General features: G+C 43.5%; 2 protein-coding genes across 2 annotated transcripts; both read left to right on the forward strand.

The window, feature by feature from the left end:
- The first annotated feature begins 6,544 nt into the window (after window positions 1-6,544).
- On the forward strand, window positions 6,545-7,451 carry LOC121462124 (beta-defensin 14-like). The gene is made up of 2 exons (XM_041673531.1): window positions 6,545-6,602; window positions 7,306-7,451. Exons 1-2 carry the CDS (start codon window positions 6,545-6,547, stop codon window positions 7,449-7,451), a joined length of 204 nt encoding a protein of 67 aa, XP_041529465.1.
- A 10,365-nt stretch (window positions 7,452-17,816) lies between these two features.
- LOC121462441 (beta-defensin 4-like) lies at window positions 17,817-20,103 on the forward strand. Its single transcript, XM_041674028.1, has 2 exons — window positions 17,817-17,946; window positions 19,877-20,103. Exons 1-2 carry the CDS (start codon window positions 17,889-17,891, stop codon window positions 20,008-20,010), a joined length of 192 nt encoding a protein of 63 aa, XP_041529962.1. The 5' UTR covers window positions 17,817-17,888; the 3' UTR covers window positions 20,011-20,103.
- The last annotated feature ends 700 nt before the right edge of the window (window positions 20,104-20,803 follow it).

The raw sequence follows: 20,803 nt of genomic DNA on the forward strand, positions 1-20,803 counted from the left end.
AGTAGGGTGTGTTCATTCTGGCTATCTCCTCTCCAGATCTTATCTCCCTGCCAAGTGTTACTACTGATTGCTCCTCCAGGAGGGTACCTTCATCTGCAGGTATCACTGGCAAGGAAGCAAAAATATGAAGAGGTGAAGATGAAAACTAGATACATCTGGACTTGACCAGTCAGACTGGATCAAAACTTGTAGAGAGTCTGATCCCGTGGTTTAATTCTCTTACACGTTTAAACACGGTCAAACTTTGGAGAGAAAAAAAAATCCACATGTGATAATTCTCATAACAAAGCTTTAGGTACAACCACATAGAAACTCCCTGTGCAAAGTACCACAACGCCTGTGACCTTTACAATAAGAAGGAGTTCTTTGGGCTGAAAACACAGATTTCAGGGTCAGGGCCTAGACAGGAAGAATTTGGAGTAAGTGTAAGGTTAAATTTTGTTGTTGGAGAATGCAGAGTACACGGTGCCTCTTTCGTAAGGATGGGTTCCAGTTACCAAGAGACACAGCTCATGATTAAGGTTGAAACAATGCTCAGGAGTTTGGGGGATTCCAATGCTCAGGATTTGGGGGATTCCAATGCTCAGGATTTTGGGGGGATTCCAGAAGGCTGGCTCCATAGAAGAACAAAAAGATCACCAAGTTGTCAGACAACATTCACTAAAGGCTTCTGGGTGACCAGGCATTAGTCACTTCCTTTGGAGAGAATAGACCTGCATGATTGACAGTCCTGGTTTCCCCAATGCTGACTCTAAGCCGTGCTCCCTATCCTCTTCCACCCTGTGTTCTTCGCAGCCTGCTTCTTTCCATTTCTCCCTTAACTCAAGCTTAACTATGATATTAATTTTATTTCATCTTCCTAAATGGCCATGACTCTCAAGTCCATCTGTTTGTGCCATTGTCCTTGAAATATGACAACTTCTCAGTGAGCTTAGTCTTCTGGTCTTCGTGTCCACAACCATCTAACCCACTAGCTATTGTATTGTTGTGATACATTTCCATTATCCGATAAAGGTCCTTTTATTTACACCCTCACTGGAATTAGTTGTTCTTAATAATATTTGCCTTGAAGTATCTAAGTTTTGAAAAGTTCCTATATTTCAAAGAGTAAGGGAAATATAGGACTCATGGCTTTACTTTCTCATGAATCCAAGGAGCCAAACAAAAAGGACAATAAATATACAGATCACCAGAAATGATTACCAATAACACATTATATCCTCTGTAGAATTGTTAAAAGGTCCATCTATCTTACAAACCATCTCGGAGTCAGTGCAGAGTACCGAGGGGTCCCTGTTAATCATGCTGATGGGGTCATCAGGGCATGGTATTTGGGCCAGGCTCTGAACACTGTGCAAACCACCATGTGGAAATAGTTGTGTGGATACAGTAAGTGATGCATTTGAACAATTAGGAAACAAGAAGACTCAAGACAGTTTGAAGCCCCAGATTCCATAACAAAGAAAACTGGAAGATGCAGGTGTCATTCACAGAAAAGACCGAAGGATTTGTTAGAAACTGAGATGTCATGCTCATGCTAATCAAGTAGGTGTGGAAGTCAGCCAGAAAAGCTGGAAAACACTCTCTACCACATTCCAGGATTGTGTGTCGTGGGAAGAGGGAAAGGAGTACAAACGTCATCCTAACTAAGAGCATGGGGTATTTTATTATTTTCTCTAAGCCTCTATTTACTTATCTGTAAAATAAATATAACTCGATTGAACTATTGAATGATTCAAATGAAATAAGTGTGTTTCTATTGCTTAGCATTGAGCATAGGTACATAGTGTGCTTGATAAAGATGAATGTAGATGACAAGACCAGGAGGAGGAGGAAGAAAAGGATTGTCGAATTCTTGAAGATGTTTACTTTTAGCCAGATTGGGGATAGAAAGAGGCGACAGCCCATGAAGAATGAAAAGCAGCAATCGGTACTGGAGGAAATAGAAAGTCTTCCCGTGTCAGTCTCTGTGGTGTCCCCCCATCAAACCTAGAAATAGTGATGGACCATAGAGCCCAAATACCGAATACTATTTATGTTTGACCTTTGTACAGTCTCAGTTCCTAAGGTCCCAAGAGAGGGTGTGTTTAGTGATTTCTGGGTATTGAAGTAGAGGGGTGGCTATAGGCATAAATATGCCCCATAGGTCACATGATTCAAGGAGACCAAGTAAAATGATTAGGCAAAAAAGGCAAAGAATTGAATATGCAAAATTCATTGTTGAAATTAAAAAGAAAAACTTTGATGGTTTATTGAGACAGATGCCAGGAAATAATAGGTTTATGGGCAATTAGGTAAGTGTAAGATAGGTATATGCATATATACATAGGTGTAGGCCACTATAGATGCTGAGAGAGAGTTGAGCAAAGTAGCAATGGGACAATGGTTCAGAGTTGGGCTCCAAGGGTACAGAAATACATCTCCAAAAGGAGATTATTCGATTACTTTCTGAGACAAAAGCATTACGAATGGGTGGAAACAAAACTTTGAGCAAGAGTCTATAATATGGAGATTAACCTGGCAACAGTGGTGAGTTCTGGTCCTGTTAACCTAAACCACAGAGTAGGGAACTGTGCTAGGAAAGGCCAACAGGCTGTGGACACCTTCAGGACCAACTGCTTACTCCAAGAATGAGGAATTCGGAGTGCCTAGGCAGGGCTTCTCTGCAAATGTTCCTTGTACATGCATTAGTGGCCTCTGACATCCACCAAGGTGTCTGTATTTCAAAATCCATCAGCAGGCCTGGCTCCTTCCACTGCTGCAGGAAATACAGCGTATAACCAGCTGGCTGAAGAGTGGATCTGGTGCTTGGTGCCACTTTATCGGCTCCCGGAATTTTGAATTGTGTGTGCCCTATCTTTTTACTATGTGGCAGACCTCTGCCTTTCTGTTTTGACCATCAGTCCTGGCCCCCACAGTGAGTAAACTGGAAGAACCAATTTTTAGAACCTTATATATATCCTTTTCATTTTTTTCTTGAAATCGCACCTTATGAACCAACTGTTTCCTTACAGCACACGGATATCAAGTTATCTAAATAAACATCTATTCAGGTTGATTTTCACTTTCCTGATCGAAACAAACTTGAGTGTGCATGCAAGCCATAGTTTGCCCTTGCTCAGATCTTGGACGAATGTTCACCCCCAGAACTTCTCTACAGTAATCTGGCTTCTCCTTTCATCTCTGTACATAGTGTTCACTACCTTAAGGCTTGACCTCTGGACAACACAGTCTTCAGACTCCATCCCCTGTAGTCCTTGGAGGCCCTATTCGTCCAAACAATTGTGGTTTTCTTTGTTCTTCCTGTAGTGCTTGTTCAGGCAATATCAGTTAAGCATGATGATTTCAAGAAAGACAGCCATGGAAAGCAGTTGGAGGGATTTGGGCCCATGTTCTGATAAGAGATGGAGGGGAGTTCTCTGTGGTGTTGGTGACCAATGTGAATGTGGGTTCATGTGCTAAACGATATCCTCTCTTCCCAAAGCCAAGCAGCACTTGTGTCTGCTAGTGTCTGAGTAGGAAGTGGTGGATGCACAGAAATTTGAAAGGAGACCTTTACCGTAAGCTTAATCTCTGTCCTAGAAATATCAAGGAAGCTCTGTGGTTAAGTATCAAAAACACGGCTGCCGAACAAGATCTGAAGAAGGACAATGGCAATATACATGCTAACATAGAAGGGAGAAGCCTCATGGGATGCCAACCATGGGCCAAGAACTACAAGCAACTAAGGAATTCTGGGAGTGGAAGAAAATAGCTTTCCTTGGAAAAAACAAACCCAATTGGTTATCCAATACCAAGTGCCAGTCCTGGAAGCATCAACTCCACAAATCAAGTACATTTGCTCTTACAAAAAGGGGATCAGAGTGGTGGTGGAAGATAACTGGTGTTTTACCAAAATGGAGCCCCATTGTCTCTCTGGGAGACCATTGCATCACATAAATAGGCTCAGATCACATTCTTAACAAGAGCGAGGGGGCCCACACAGCCTGTGTAGGAATATTCTCCCAAGCAGAAATTCCTAAGCTATCAGAGTAGGTGCTCTGGACCATGTCTTTGCTAGGAGAACCAGAGGGCAGAATGGTAAAGACCCAGAGATTGCTTCTAGGTTGGTTAGAATGCGCCCCGGTGGCCATGCTCCAACAGCCATTGGATACCATTATTTGCAGGTAGATTATGTAAACACAGGGATTTTTTTTTTAAAGACTCAGTTAAATTGTACACACTTTTCCAGGATCTCTCCTCTGTCTTCACGCAAGGGATTATTGGTAGGGTTATAATTTCAGATAACTTGAATCTTAGTTTTAGTGTTCCCACACCATAGTTCGTTAACTAAATCAAGTGCAGATGTGAACCAAATCTTGATCGCCACTCCTTGTTTCCCCAGATGCTTCCCATCTCTGTGATCTTGCTTCTGGGGAAAATTCACATCTGTGCGCCTGCCTGGATTATTGACTCTGCTATACCTCAAGTTACATGACTCAGGATGAACCAGGGATCCTTGGTGCTAATTTTTTATTCATGCTTTGAACACTCTGCCCTCACCTTCTCTCTGCCTCTCTTCTCCTCTTGATATAGTGTATGGATTATAGTGGATAGAGAACAATATCAATGTTTAAAATTCAGTGGTGTTTAAGCCATAGAGTGTTTATTCCTACATGCAAGTTGCAAAAATCCTGGGAAGCCTTTGGTCTGAAGATGACAGGGACATTGGTGCATACCCAGTGGCCTGGTGGTGTCATACAGCTGTTACCCAGTGTGAAATAAAGTCGACACTTTCCTTAATCTTCTGCTATTGTGAGGTAGCTTTCTGAATTCGCCTTAGAAGTGGGAAGATAGAATCTCCTAAAGCTGCAGTCACAGCTGAGATACCATTTAGAGGGACATGGCCACAGGAATACCCAAAGGAGAACAAACAGAATCTGCAAGGTGATTAACGAGGAAAAGTGGCCATTATTCCTAATGTATCTCTTCTGGGACAATGGTGGTGTGATAGAAAGGCCTTTCTGTGCAGGCACATGTCAGAGCCAAAGGTTCACCTGTGGAATCTGTTCTCCACACGGAGAAGTGAGTCACCCCCAGGGATAGGATGGCCCAGTGACACAAGGCTGCGATCTGGTCATTCTCTGACACCCAGACCAGTCCTTTTATGTCTTGTAATATATAAGATATAGTAAGACTGCCAAGCCAACCCCCAACCTGCTCCACACTCATCAACTTCGTCCATTTCGAAATATTTCCCACTGTCTTTAACCCCAGATATAAGAGGAAACTAGATTTTAAAACGTCAGTGTCTGTAACTTCAAAGTATTCTTAAATCTACAGATCCGAACCCACTCTTTAACACGAGACACTATAGTTTACATCCGCATGGCCTCTTGCTTGAGCGAGTGCCGTTCTCACTTGTAAGCGCCCGTGCTCTATTTGTCTGCTCTTAGGCCTGAACCCACTTTGAGCTCCTCGAGAGAAGAAATGAAGCTTTATCCTTCTTGCTGTATTGTGGATTTGCTCTGTCTTCCCCACCATGGGGCACATGGGCTAGTCTCAACCTATAGGAGTTTGTTTACTAGTCCTGCTAGGTATCCCAGGATTTCGAATCCTTCCATCCCAGAACTAAAACACCCGAACCTTGGATCCACCACGGTTGCCTTGACATCTTGCAACAGTTGAGGTCTGCGGGATGACTTGATCTCCTGACTGAAGAGACAATTAATGCCCATAACACAGCAATCAAATTCCTCAACATTTAAATGTATTGGTCAAAAAAATCTGTTGATTCTTCTGTTACTGAATTTATATCTAGAAGAATTAACTGAGCCTTGACCTTCTTTAAAAGTTCATGGGTCAAGAACACCTAGAAGTCTTCACCGTTGTCTTTGTAAGCCTCTCTGGTACAGAGAGAAGATGAATAAGTATCACTAAGGCACTCTCTCTGATAAAATGAAACACCCTCACTCACGAATCTTAGATAGGTTTTAGACAAAGATAAAGTATGGGACAAAAGAGTCATTTAAGCTCGAGTATTTCTGTAGCAAAAGCTTTTCAATATAGCCCAAGTTTCTTTTATCTTCACTATCTAAATTCTAGTTCTGTCCCTCAATTCTGAACTTGTCCAAAACCTAACTTCCTTGGTTGTTAGAAGACTGTCTGGTCTCTTCTAGGCTTTTAGGTAGCGACAGAAAGCAGATTACATTCAAAGGCAATTAAGCCCCAGGCTACATGTCCTGGGGCCACCCCCCAAAAAGAAATACCTTGTCCATACCAGTTCTATCTGTACCCACAGCCAGAACCTGATCTGGAAATGTGCCCAGGGCCCAGAGAACCGCAGAAGAGTCTCATCAAGCTTGACGACTCCCATCAGGTGTGTGAGCTCCTGGCTGAGTGGGTGTGTTCTTTGCGGTGAGAGACACTGGAAAGACACGTCAGGAAGTATGTCATATTGTCATCACTACGACATTACAAGAATGACAATCATAGCTTACCTTGTTATATAGGCGGACAAGCACACCTTTTGGCCCAGTCCCGGCTTGTTGGGAAGCAGTCAGCTATGAGGCTCCATTATCTGCTATTTGCATTCCTCATCTTGTTCTTGGTGCCTGCTCCAGGTAAGCTGGGTTGGGAAATTAAGGGTGGGAGAGGGTTGAGAACTTGTCATTTAGTCGGTCCTTCTGTGTTCCTGGTGAGCCAGAGATCAGATGGATCTGTTGGGTGGAAACCAAACATCGCCAGTGTTTCCTTCTATAACAATCATTAGAGAAACCCTGTCTTGAAAACAACAACAACAACAAAAGAGCATTAAAATTAAAACAGGCTTCCGAGTTCATCCTGTTCCACTCTTCAAAGACTAAATAATGCCCTGAAGCCAACTCTCCACCAACTTACCCACTTCATCACTGGGATACAATTAATGAGGCAAGAGAAAGTTGATGTGGAATTTTAATTCTGATGGAAGTGAACAATTTAGTCTGATACCCAAGCCCACAGATGTCTATTCTAAATGGGCTTAGTGGTTGGAGGTAGAGCGGCACCCTAGGCTGCTTGAAAGGTGCTAGGGACAATGGTGTCCCCAACTCTAAGTTCTTACATAAAGGCTTAGAGGCCAGGCTACTGTGTGGTTACAGCTGAGATGCAGCCCATAGAGGTACTGTTTCCTGTTTAGGCACCCCTTAACTTTTCTTTTGATTTATTAGGACAAGAGAAAAGAAACAGACGTGAAAAGGAACTAATTCAGCAATGCATGGTTTGCTGGATCCAATGTCTTCCTAACACTCTTTCTAAAATGTGCTGTGATTTTTTTTCCCCTTGCAGGCGATGCATTCATCCATAAAACCCTCCGAAAAATATACTGCAAAATAAGAGGCGGCCGGTGTGCTCTGTTTAGCTGTATTAAAACGGAAGAACAAATAGGCCAGTGTTCTAAAAGAGGTCGGAAATGCTGCCGGAATAAGAAGTAGAAGATCCAGATTCAGGACGAGTGTGTCACCGTTTGGGGGGAATCCTCTTGGGAGTGTATAAGAGTAAAATAAAATTAATATATATATATATATTTTTTTAAAAAAATTAGTAGCTTAATCTTTTTCAATATTCTGGCCATCACAGCCATAAACAAACAGGCGACTAAGAAAGTCGTCAGGCTCAGTTTGATTTGAATGAAGCAGCACCTCTGGAGTGGTCTACAAGATACCTAGCTTATTTTCCAAGGCTAAGGACTGGAAGAGGTGTGTGTGTTGTGTATAAGATCTATAGAAATATGTGTGTATATGGAAAGTATGTACTCACGTGTATAGATAGACATTTTATATTTTCTATGCCCTACATTTCATTGGAAGCAGAGCCATTACCTCTTGAAATAGCCCTCTGGATCTTACTGTAGATATTTTGATCTTCCTAGTCTTCTCCCCAGAATTGCAATTTCCTGAACCGAAACTGTCAGTTCAACCCAGAACTCACTCTTTATCCCTTCTGAAAACTTTGCTCACAGAAACGGGAACCTGGCCCTTCCTCTGCTTTCTCTGCTTTCCCACTGCTAGGGCCTTTGCTCAGCCCCTTCCTGCCTGGTCTGCATTCCACCCACTCACTTCTCACCCCTAAAGTTCCGGGGGGGGGGGGAGGGCACCGTCCTGTGCTCTCTTCTTCCTCGAAACAGCAAACTTCCCAAATAGTAGCACCTTTCCTTGATGGGCCACAGGTTCTGACTCGAGTCCTCTGTCTACAGCTCTTGCATGGCTTTTGATCTGCAGACATCCACACATTGCCATTCTCCACCTTCAGTTGCAGGATTCATAATGGCATGGCCCTTGCCTCCATCTCTGGACTCTTAGTAAGCTGACTGTGGAACTGGTTAACAAGTGTCGTTTGAGGTGAAGGACATCCGTACAGCTTAGAGGTTGCTTCATTCTATTTGGTGCTCTCTAGATGTTGATATAGAGTGATTCCAGTACACCCGGACATGCATCCAGTTTGGGGTCTTCCCTAACAGCAGCACCCAGTCAGACGGGTACACAGACAAGATAACCAGGCTCTCAGCTAGGGCAAAAGAACCAAACCATTCTGTTTTATGGAACTCATCTCTCATCAAAAGGATGGTGTGAAAGGCTGTTTCCAGATACTAAACAACAACCAGTACAGAACCTGTGACAGAAGAGAAAGGAGAAAAAGAGAGAGAGAGAAAGAGAGAGAGAGAGAGAGAGAGAGAGAGAGAGAGAGAGAAGGGAGGGAGGGAGGGAGACAGGGAGAGAGGAGGGAGGGAGGCAGGTAGAGAGAGAGGAGGAAAGGAGAGAAGGAAAAAGGGAGAGAGGGAGGAAGGGAGGGAGGATGGCAAGTTCATGAACACAACACTTACTACATAAGGAGTTTCTAAGCGAAGGCACAGAGAGGTTGAATCACAAGACCAGCCAGCAATGTTTTTGCTTTAAACCACTGAGACAGCTATTCCAACAGCACAGTACACTCCCAGTTCTTTCAGAGGTGGGAAAGGGAGGCTAGGGCCTCAGTTGGAGACAGTGCTTGAGAGCTGCACCAGAGGGGTAGTGGGGACTTCCGTCCTGGGGTGACTAATGACACAAGAACGCTTGGGACAAACATCACATGGCCGGAGGAAAATGAAAATATCAGAAAGTACCTGTGTGGATGTTTCTGGAGTACACGGACCTGGGAAATGCATTGCCAACAGCAAAGTAGGAAGCGTCCCACCTCCATAATGTAACAAGGGGCTACTGGTGAGCTCTTTACAAAGGTTTCTGCAGCTCTCTGGGAAGGTTGTAGAGCCATTTTCGAAAAAACCATCTGAGGAAAAAAAAAAAAAAACCTAAATCCACGCTAGAAATAAAGCCCAGCTTTCCTTTAAAGGAGATGGCCAAATCCACCCTCGACATTCAAGAGTTTCAAGTGTGCTAGATGCCATAGAAATGACCAGATAGGCAGAGAAACATAAGGATACAATCCGCTGTCAGAAGAAAGGTGGTGCAGATGAACCCAGTGAAGCTGAGGATAGTAGTTAGCCAGTGGCATAAAAAGAGTCAGTGTAAGCATACCTAAGGCCCAGGATAAAACAGTTCACAATGAAAGAGCTGAAGGATTGAACGGAACTTACAGAGATGAACAGTAAACATTTGAATAAAATATGCTGAATTTTGGTGGGAGATGTGGTTCACTTGGTAGAGTGTTTATCTAGCATGCATGAAGCCCGGGATTCGACTCCCTGGCACTGCATAAAACTTGACTCATGCTTGAAATCCTAACACTTGGGAGGTAAGGACATGAGGAGCCAAGGATGAAGGTCATTGTTGGCTTCATACCAAGCTTGAAGTCAGCATGGTTTATGAGATGTCTCAAGTTTGTACATGCTTCTTTGGGCAAGCAGGGACGTGATAAAGCTTCTGGATCTTAAGGGGACCTGGACGAAGGCTCCCTCACAAGGTGGCAGCAGCCCTCAATCTGAATCCCAGCAAGTTCAGCCCATCCTCTCAGGAGACTGGAGAGGTTGATGGCAGTGCCAAGTAAAGCTAGTGTTTGGTAGAGTACCATTCTGGGCTTTGTGCTGTAGAAAAACAAAGGGGTAAAGTTATCAGAACACCTTGGTTAGTGGGCAGGGGATTAGCAGCAAAGACATTGAAGACAGGATGGTTCTGTTTTCCCGTGACAGCCCTGTCACTTAGCCAAGTAACCATGGGTGTCTCTTAACGTTTCCAGGTTCTGGAGTTTTCTTGTGTGAGATTGAGTCATTCCTCTCTGGCAGGTTTGTGAATAAGGACTAAATGAGATGGCTCACCCACAAGTGACCAAGACAGGGCCAACTCTACACTTAGAAAGCTCGGTGCTGGACAAAGATGCAGGACTATGCAAAGACCGGAAAAGAGAAGCTGTGTTGAGAACAAGAAGACAGCAAGCTTTCTTCCTTAATAACACTTTACAATTTGAAAAATGTAATAAGAATAAGAACTATAGAAGACAAATAGCATAGGCTTATAAACAGTAAAGAACCATTGTAGTTGTTATACATTTGGGAAATAATTAATTTCTTAGTAAAATGAACTGATAGATTATTCAGCATTTTTACAAATTTGTTTCTTAGATCATTTACACTTTGAGCAACTTAATTTTTTTTGGGTGATGTGCTGTGCAGGTGAAGAGTGTTTCCTAGGCTATGGAAATGCTGGGATAAGTTATTGTAAAACAAACATATTTCTTTATCTTGAGATGTTGATTCTTTTTTAAAAGATTAATTCAAATTCTCTTGGGAATTTTATATGTAAGTACTATATTTATATCACTTCCATTTCTCCCTTTCTCTGTCCAGTTCTTCCTGTGTCCTCTCCTCAAATTCATGACTCCTTTAATTATTAGTATTACATAAATATACAAATATGTATATATACATATGACCTGCTGAGTTCCTTTAATGTTGCTCATGTGTATATGTGTTTGGAGCAAACCACTTGGAAATGGGTAGCCTATATAAGTGGGGTTGATCCCTACAGAAGACTGATTCTCTCACCTGTACCTCTTCACCCAAGGGTAGGGCCTTTGAGATTTCCCCCATCCATGTTGAAATGTTAATTGGAAATATCACTGAGCAGGTCTTGTTTACAGAATCATATTGATAAAATTTCTTGGGTGCAACTTTACTGTCATATATAGAAGACACAATATTGTAGCCGATATTCTGGTCCTCTGACTCTTCCCATCTTTCCTACTCCTTCTTCAGTGATGTTTCCTGAGCCGTAGGTGTAGGAGTTGTGTTGCATGCAGATGTATCAGTTTGGTGTGCAAAAGTGGTACATGCATCTTGAAGATGGTTATTCTTATAAAGATCCTAATATTTAATTACTTAAATTGTCTGTTTAATGTAGATTTTAATTTAACTTTACTCATTTTATTTTAGGATTTATTTAATTTTATTTTATATGTGAGCATTTTGCCTGTACGTCTGTCTATGCCTTGTGCCCATGGAGGTCAGAGGAGTGGTCAGAACTAGAGTTACGTATGGCTCTAAGTTAACGTATTGGTACCGGGAACACCAAACCTGGATCTTCTCCAAGAGCAGTATGTGCTCTTAATTACTGAGTCATCTCTTCAGCTCCTGAGTTGAACTTGAAATGGAAATGTGGTCTGTAGCATTTCTGCTCACATTTTGTGCAGGTAAGGTGGGGAAGCCAGTTCTGTGCCTTAGAGTTTATTCTGCCCTCTGTTGCTGCATTCAATTGTTGTGTCTTCACTATGAAGGAAAAATAAACGTTAAAATCATCTTTCTTTCTTTTTTTTTTTTCAAGACAAATTTATCTGTGTGGACCCCTGGCTGTCCTGGAACTTGTAGACCAGACCCGCAGAGATCCGCTTGCCTCTACCTCTGAGAGTGCTGGTTTTAAAGACATGCACCACCACTGACTGGCTCTCTTTCTTGTTAACAATGGATTTATCTGAAGCTTCATATGAAAACAGCATTCTTCTCCATTGAATTTGACTCTTTGTGCATTTAATCCCCATTTCTGAGGCAGTAATAAGCCCTTGAAGTTTCTAAGATCCTGTAAGAGTTTAACGAGCTCTGGTGTCTGTCCCCCTTTTTACATGGTCACATCTAGCTTGAGACGATTCCTTGACTGTTGCTGGGACACTTGGAGTCCCAGCCCAGAGTTCAGGACAGAATTAACATTGGTGCACATATTCCAGGTTATTTCCATTGATGGATAAATGCACTTTCCAAGGTTGGCCCACATGGAGACCATCCTTTCTCTCTAAGACTGGGGTCACAGCTGCGGTCACCATTATGTCTAGACCCTGAGATTCCCAGGCTGCTCCTGAGATTCTCAAGATGGCCAGGTCAACCTTTCTCTCTGGGCCTGAGCCTGGGTCCTGTCTCTCGAAATGTCCAGGCTTGGACATGCTTGCTCCATTGTTTCATTGCATGCTACTTACAAAATGTCAAGAGAAAAGAAAAAGGTTGAGATGACGGCAACAGAGTGTGACACCAAGCACCACCCACTTCTGCGTACAGGGCCCTGTGTGACACCCCACAATATTCAAGCCCTGAATTCTACCCCACCCCCACCCTACCCAGGAGCAAAAGGAAGATGAAGAGCTATGTTTTAAAAGAAACACTGAAACCATCATGCCCAGAAGTCGTATTTTGCAGAACTCACACCCATGAAAGCCTTTGCCTGGGTGAATGAGCTTCTCCCTATGGAGACAGACGCTAGCGGCTTTCTCCAAGTATAGATGAAAGATATGGGGGTATAGTCTCTATCTTTCCTTAGGAAGGAAGGGCCATGAGTCTACTCTCCCCAAGTTCCCAGCTGTCCCAGTTACTATCACACCCACAGCATGAAGCTCTTAGGAAACTAAACCTTGTTTAGGTTTACACTTGAACTCACTCCAGAAGCTATGCTCATCTCCAGGTAGTGGTGAGGGGCCCTTGATTATGGTGGTGTGTGTCCTCTAGGCTGAGGCAGAATTGTCATTCTTTGGGGGAAAAATCCCTTCTGGAGGTCTCTTTCAAGTGGATGGATTCAGTCAGTAGGATGAACACAGCCACAAGAAGTTACCTTAGCCCTTGTCAATAAGTACAAACCTCAGGGACAAGAGTTCTTGATGGGACATTCAGGCCGCTGTCCTCAACAGCCAGGCTGATGCCATCATGTCCTTGAGGCATTTGTCCTTGAAGGAGGTAGGGAAGGTTAATGCCCCGCTCCTGTGTGGGTATTTCAGGTCACCTTTGCCTCCTTTCTATCAAGGCCTCACTCATTCACCGAGTTTAAAACAGGACAGGGATGATCATCTAGGAAAGTGCGGCTGGCTGCTCCCTGGGATTGCAACAGGACTTTATGGGAAATTCACACTGGGATGGGTGGGGCTTTAAAAGAGAGCATGTTGCTTTAAGAGTAATTGGAAGCAGATGAGTCACTGGGAAAGGAGTTAAGGCTAAGCATACTAACGTGGGATCCACTAACTTCACTCAACCTCTAAGCCCAATAAAGCCTCTCCCCTTTATTGTAAGAATGCCTTAAGATTGCTTGCTCAAAAGCAAGACAAAAACAGAAGTCTACAAATAAATAGTCACACTAACCTAACTTAAAACGTGTGTTTAGATTTAAAATGATCCAGGAAAAAAAAATCAATAGCTATTGAGATCCTACTTGTAATAATGGAAGGCTTAAGAGTATTGACCAGATACTAAACTATATTTTTTTTTTTTTTTTTTTATTTTTTTATTTTAATTTATTTATTTATTAAGAATTTCTGCCTCGTCCCCACAACCGCTTCCCATTTCCCTCCCCCTCCCCCGATCAAGTCCCCCCCCCCCCTCATCTGCTCGAAGAGCAATCAGGGTTCCCTGACCTGTGGGAAGCCCAAGGACTGCCCACCTCTATCCAGGTCTCCTAAGGTGAGCATTCAAACTGCCTAGGCTCCCACAAAGCCAGTACGTGCAGTAGGATCAAAAACCCACTGCAATTGTTCTTGAGTTCTCAGTATTCCTCATTGTCCGCTATGTTCAGCTAGTCTGGATTTATCCCATGCTTTTTCAGACCTAGGCCAGCTGGCCTTGGTGAGATCCCAATAGAACATCCCCATTGTCTTAGTGTGTGGGTGCACCCCTCGTGGTCCTGAGTTCCTTGCTCGTGCTCCGTCTCCTTCTGCTCCTGATTTGGACCTTGAGATTTCTGTCCGGTGCTCCCGTGTGGGTCTCTGTCTCTGTCTCCTTTCATCGCCTGATGAAGGTTAATATTCCTGAGGATGCCTATGTGTTTGTCTTTGGATTCACCTTATTTAGCTTCTCTAGGAACATGAATTATAGGCTCAATGTATACTAAACTATATTAAGGCATACTTCTTTGTGTATACAAATAGGACTGTATGTGTGAGGGAATTTTCTCAACATATGATGAGATAATTAGAAAAAAGTTTAATGAAGTTCTGTGATGCAGGACTTTTGAAATTTTTTCCCATGATGCTAGGGAGTGAACCACGAGTCTTGTCTGTGCTAGTCAAGTGCTCTTTTAACCAGAATTCCTTGTACACAGCTCCTTTTTCCCGACTCTGGTTTGAGACACGGTTTCTCTAAGGTGTTCAGGCTGACCTCAAAGTTTTTATTTTTTTTTTATTTTTATTTTTTTAACAGAACTTGCCTCAAGTTTATTTGTAAAAACAGCATAAGGTCCTGAACATCTGCAAATACTGTGTAGGTGTTGACACCAGTCCATCTGTCTTCACATTGGCATACTGAGACCTTTTTTATGGGGCCTTCATGGGGGCCTGGGCACCTTTGGGAGCCTGAGCTGCAGCTGAGGCCTCTTCCTTGGCTTGAACCTTGGGCTTTGTTTTTTGGAGCCTATGACCCCTGGCCATGTAGCTTCTAATCCGCTTCCCAAACTTGGAGTGAGCAATTAAAGCCAGACGGGTGAGTTTGCGGCTGGGGCCCTTTGGCACCTTGGGCTTCACCACCTGGGGCTTCACCAGGGCCTTGATGGCCTCTGCACGTGCGCTCATGGCCTTTGCATTATTTGCCTGCATCTTCTTCAGGCCTTTCTTGTTGTGCTTCTTGGCAAAGCGCATGTTCCTCAGGAACTTGGGGTCAACCCCCTTGAGAGATTCGTATCTTTGTGACCGGGGTTTCTTTTTTTTTTTTTTTTAATATTTATTTATTTATTATGTATACAATATTCTGTTTGTGTGTATGCCTGCAGGCCAGAAGAGGGCACCAGACCCCATTACAGATGGTTGTGAGCCACCATGTGGTTGCTGGGAATTGAACTCAGGACCTTTGGAAGAGCAGGCAATGCTCTTAACCTCTGAGCCATCTCTCCAGCACCCTGACCGGGGTTTCTTGATGCCGTTTGTGTGCCATTTCCTGGACTGGTTCTGTGTGGTGTGGTTCTTGGACTTGGCCATGGCTGGACGGTAATCAGCGGCTCCCACAGCGCCTGCGACCGGAAGAGAAAGAGCCTCAAAGTCTTATATAACTCAAATGGGCTTTGAACTTCTGGTCCTCCTGCCTCAGCCTCCTGGGTATGTGGAATTATGTCTATTCATGGCCACACCCGGTTGACTGAGATCCTAAATATACACCAAAGGCTGTGTGTTAAAGTATGGTTAGCCTGAGACTCCTCTGGGAGATGGTGGGTCCTCTAGCCAGTAAGTCTAGTAGAAGTAAGCTAGGTCTTTGGACATGCACCATATCAATGGGTATTGGTACTCCAGACCCCTCCCTCCTGCTTCCAGGAGGTGGGTGAATTTACCCCACCACATGCTCCTTGCCATGATGTCCTGGCTCATGAAAGACCACACACAGTGGAGCCAACTGACCCTGGACTGAATATCTGAGCCTTGAGCTGACATAACATTTCTTCCTTCCATCAAAGTTGATTTGTCAAAAGTATTTTGCCACCTTGATAAAAAACTAATATGTTTAATTTTTACTGTCAAAAGTGAGAGAAATAAGGCAAATAGAAAGGGATGGGGTGTTAATTCAGGCTGCACATTTAGAGAAATTACCTTTTTGTATTCAGTTTTTATATGTGCTTCCTTGGCCCAGAAGAAATACTCTTAGTGTCGGGGATGAGTGAGCATGCTTTTTAGTGCTGCATGCATGCATCACACGGGGAAAAGAAGTCCTGACAAGGGGCATGACGTCATATGGCTATCCTCCAGCCCCAGATAGGAATTTGTTTATAATTTGCAAGAGCATCCTAACCCAGCCCTGTCCTTCCCTGATTCATCAGAAACTTCCTCTTTGGACCAAACCATCATTACATGGCAATCACCGGCTACCTTTAAGAACACCTTTAATGACAGAGTAGGTTAATAATAACCAGAGAAAAGCATGGATGCGGAGAGGGGTGTAGTGAGAAGTTAGCTGGTGGTTTAAAAAAAAACATAGGCGAATGAAGTCCTGGTTTCCACTGAATCTATTGGATAGTGGTGTCACTGGAGCTAATGAGCTACTGAATATTTAAAGTAGCCCCTCACTCATACTCATATAAGGAACCCAAATAAACTCATTGGATGAAAAGTTAAAAAAAAAATAGCTACGGGGAGGGGGGGGGATGGAGGCTCGACTCAGTATAGTAACATCATGCAATTTGAAGTGATGGATATGGTGATTACCCCAATTTGATCATTACACACTGTAAGCATATGTTGAAATAGTACACAGTACTCCACAACTCTGCATACTTGCTGTGTATGATCTTTTAAAATCTCTATTGTGTGCCCTACGCAGCCCAGTTCCATGGGTTTTCAAATTACAGCAGCGGAGGAAATGGAGCAGCCTACCGTGTGTCTAAATTCCCCACTCTGCAGATTTGCCAATCCCTTTGCAGGAAACCCCATAACAGCCTTTGTCAAAACTGACCTTAAATTATATTTCTGCCTATCTGCTTATTTGTTTAAAGTCCCTGTAGAGAGGAAGAATTCATGATTGATGAAACCTCTTTTCCCTTAGAAAATCCCATCTCTCAGTCTTCGGCATGGGCTATGTCCTAAACACTGTCAATGCTTCTATAGGTTAAAAATGACCAACTGGGTTCTGGGAGTCACACGAGAGCTCACTCAGGCCCGAGCCGCATGGCCTCCCTCAGAACCAAGACCAACAGGGAGGAGGTGGGAAGGACTGGAATCCCACTGTCATAAAGTCTCATAAAGGAATCCAAACCTCAATTCCACCACTGATATTCCCTGTCTCAGAAAGCTGAGAATCACAGACCCAGTAACTATCAAGTCCCATGGAGTTGCACATCACTTGGTGGCCAGAACCAGTCATTCTCTGGCTTTGTTCTAGGTGGGCCAAGGGACACATGTCCAGGTAAAATGTTTCCAACTCATTACTTTCTCTGTAAGAGGAACTACCACATCGATCTGACTCCATGCCCATCACATTGGGTGGTTGGTGAATTGCTGGCGGTTATTTTAAGCAACAAATGGATTTCACCATTCTGTAGTAACTGGGAGAAATTTATGAGACAAGGTCCGTGTTCTGACCTAGAAAAGCTTGGGGGCCTAAGCCCTGATGGATCTAAGTGAAATTAGTTCCCAGTGGGACCTAACCCTGTTGTCACTCTAAGATGACCAAGGTAAAGTCGTGAGAAACAGGCAAGTAAGGTCAAGTTGTAATCAGTAAGTCTGTGACCTTTGGCAGCCTGGGTCCCTTACACCTAAAGAAACAAGACAGGAAGCTGCTCTTGGTTTCCAGTAGAGGAAGAAATTGTCTGGGGCTCTCTACATTTGCATAAGTGACAATGACTGTGCTCTCAAAGGGCCACTCCTTGGCATGAGAGGTAAGGCACTCTGTGTTTCATAACTGTAATTACTGGGGTTATTCCCAGAAGCCAGCACTTGGACCTATAAAAGGCACTGAGCTCGATTCCCTCTGTGTCTCTGCAATTCGCCAGGTTTCAGTCATGAGGATCCATTACCTCCTCTTCACGTTTCTCCTGGTGCTGCTCTCACCTCTTGCAGGTGAGGCAGGGGAATGGGGAATGGGGGTGGTTCCAAAGGGAAGTGAGAGGCAGAGCCTGTTTTTCTGTCTGTCTCTGTCTCTCTCTCTCTCTCTGTCTCTCTCTCTCTCTCTCTCTCTCTCTCTCTCTCTCTCTCTCTCTCTCTCTCTCTGTGTGTGTGTGTCTGTCTGTCTCTGTATGTCTTGTTCTTTGTGTTCTGTCTGTCTCTGTTCCTGTGTCTGTCTGTGTCTGCCTGCCTGTCTCTCTCTGCCCTTCCCTCCCTTTCCTTCCTCTCTCTCCTTTCCCCTCTTCCCATGTCCTGTCTACTTCTCTTGTTTTTACTGCATCTGTCTTAGATCTCTATTCCTCTTCTTCTTTCCCAACTCTGTCTTAATTGTATTTTGTAGGAAGGTTAATTAAAAAAAAATTATGTGTACATGTGTATTGGTGTGTGCAAGGAGTATAGTACCCTTGAAATCATAAAGGGGCATTATATCTCAGAGATGGAGTTATAGGCAGTTGGGGGCTGCCTGATAAGGGTATTAGGAACTGATCTCAGGTTCTCTGCAGGAACACTATGCACTACCCTTAACTGCTGAGTCATCTTTCCAGCTCCAAGACTGTATTTCACCCTTGACATTAGGCAAACAGAATAAAAGGTATAGAAAACCCAAAAGAAGGGCTTAAAACACATAAGAGAGAGCCAGGCTGTGGTGGTGCACACCTTTAATCCCAGCACTTGGGAGGCAAAGGCAGGCAGATTTTTGGAGTTCAAGGCCAGCCTGGTCTACAACAGCTATTTCCAGGACAGGCTCCAAAGCTATAGAGAAACCCTGTGTCTTGAAAAACCAAAAAGCAAAATAAACAAACAAAACCCACATAAGAGAAAATGAGATGAAAAAAGCAAAGGCCTGAAACTGCATTAGACATAAATTGCAGAGAGAAAACCCAAATTTCATTCATGGGGTCTGGTTGCAGAGAAGCATCTGAGTACCAAGAGATATCAAACACTTGCTGTGTCTAGCTTTAGATGAGTGTGAAGAAGATGGGGAGGAAGGGAGGAAGAAAAGAAGGAAGGATGAGATTAAAACCTAATTTTAGACTTTAGAAATTATCAAAAAATTTATTTTTACTATTGATTTTTATTTTTCATTGTAAGTTATTTGGACATCAAATTATCATTAAACAAGTCCTATATGTTGAGCTTCAGGTCAGATCGTTTGGTAAAAATAGGCACCTGGAAGTTTAAACACCTTGATAGGAAGTTGGCTCCGTGAGTAAAGTGCTTGCCGGGCAAGCATGAGGACCCGAGTTCAGATCCCCAGCACCCATGCAGAAGCAGAGCAAGCTGGTGCACATCTGTAACCTCAGCACTGGAAAGGATCTTAGGGGTGCACTGGCCAGCCAGAAAATCCTACTCAGTAAGTTCTGAGCACAGTGAGAGACCCTGTCTCAAAAGCTGAGGTGGGAACAATTGCTGCACATATGTGATACCAACCTGTGGTCTCTGTATGTGTGTGCACACATGTATATGCATACACACACACACACACACACACACACACACACACACACACACACTCATACCCCACTGGCTGTGTCTGAGACTAGAACAAGGGGGCTTGTGTGCAGAAGCAGAGGCAGGGCTGCTGTGAAATAATTGGGGACTAATGCAGAATCTTTGCTGAGCTCCTGCCTGGTGGCCCTGGAGCTCTCGTCATTCAGGTATGGAGCAGACTCTTCTACATTGGGTCCTAGGAAAGCCAGCAGCTGCTTACAGCAGCAACACCACTCTCTAGCAAGAGGTGGATTCAGTCCTGATGAAACAGACATCCTAGCCTTGGCAGAAAAAAAAACCTGCTGGAATTTGTTCATGATACTAGCACATGGGTGTGTATTTTTGACATGATACTTTCAACTCTAATATGTGGTTTCTCTTTCTTATCTTTCAGTCTCTACTCAAAGAATCAAGAATCCTATAACTTGCATCACCAATGGAGGCATATGCTGGGGCCCATGTGGTTCAGGGTTTAAACAGATTGGCACTTGTGGCCTTCCTAAAGTCAGGTGCTGCAAGAAAACATAAATAAGAAGACCAAGAACCAGTGAGGAAAATAAAAAGCCAGAATCTGCTCCTCCATGAAGATGTATAAAACTTCAACCAAATTAAAGTGCTTTGTTTAAATACAAAACCTTGCCTCCTCGTGGCTGTGTGGGCTTGCCATTTGATTTGTTCCCTCATGGGTTGAACTCTAACATCCTTGAGAAATTCAGTCAGTGACTCTGAAGTGGGTCTTTCTTCTGCTTCTCGGATTTATGGACATCCATCCCTGTTCAGGATGTGCTGGCCGAAATCCTGCAACCATTGCTCTTCCTGCCTCTCCCTCTGCGACCCCCGGTGCCCTCTAACCTCTTTGCTTCATGCGTTCAGTCCCAACACAAGACAAAGGAGCCAGCCCCAGCTTCTTTCTGGCTTGTGTCTCTTAGTTCATTGTGTCTGGAACTGATAAAGGAAGACCTCTTATTAGTTATTATAAAGCAGAGTGGTCAACTTGAAACTACATAAACATACCAACAAAAACAGATTCAGAAAGTTGTATTTATATATATTTGTGCATACCAATGCATATGCACATATGTATATAATATATCTTAAGTAAAAGAGGCAATCAACCTGAAAATGGGGTTTGAGGGAAGGTAGCTGAGGCAGATTGTAGGGAAGAAAGTTAAGGGGAAAGTTATGTAATTCTATTTCAGTTAAAACCTATTAAAAATAAATAAGTTAAATAAAATAATTTCTTGGGTTCCACGTTTTGCTTTTGGATACATTATTTCCTTGAACCTAGTCCCCAGCCCGTTAATGAGTTGACTTCAAGATC

Source organism: Microtus oregoni, unplaced genomic scaffold, assembly GCF_018167655.1.
Source record: "Microtus oregoni isolate MIOR12 unplaced genomic scaffold, Mior012 000024F_ref0000369, whole genome shotgun sequence".
Taxonomy (NCBI): Eukaryota; Metazoa; Chordata; class Mammalia; order Rodentia; family Cricetidae; genus Microtus; species Microtus oregoni.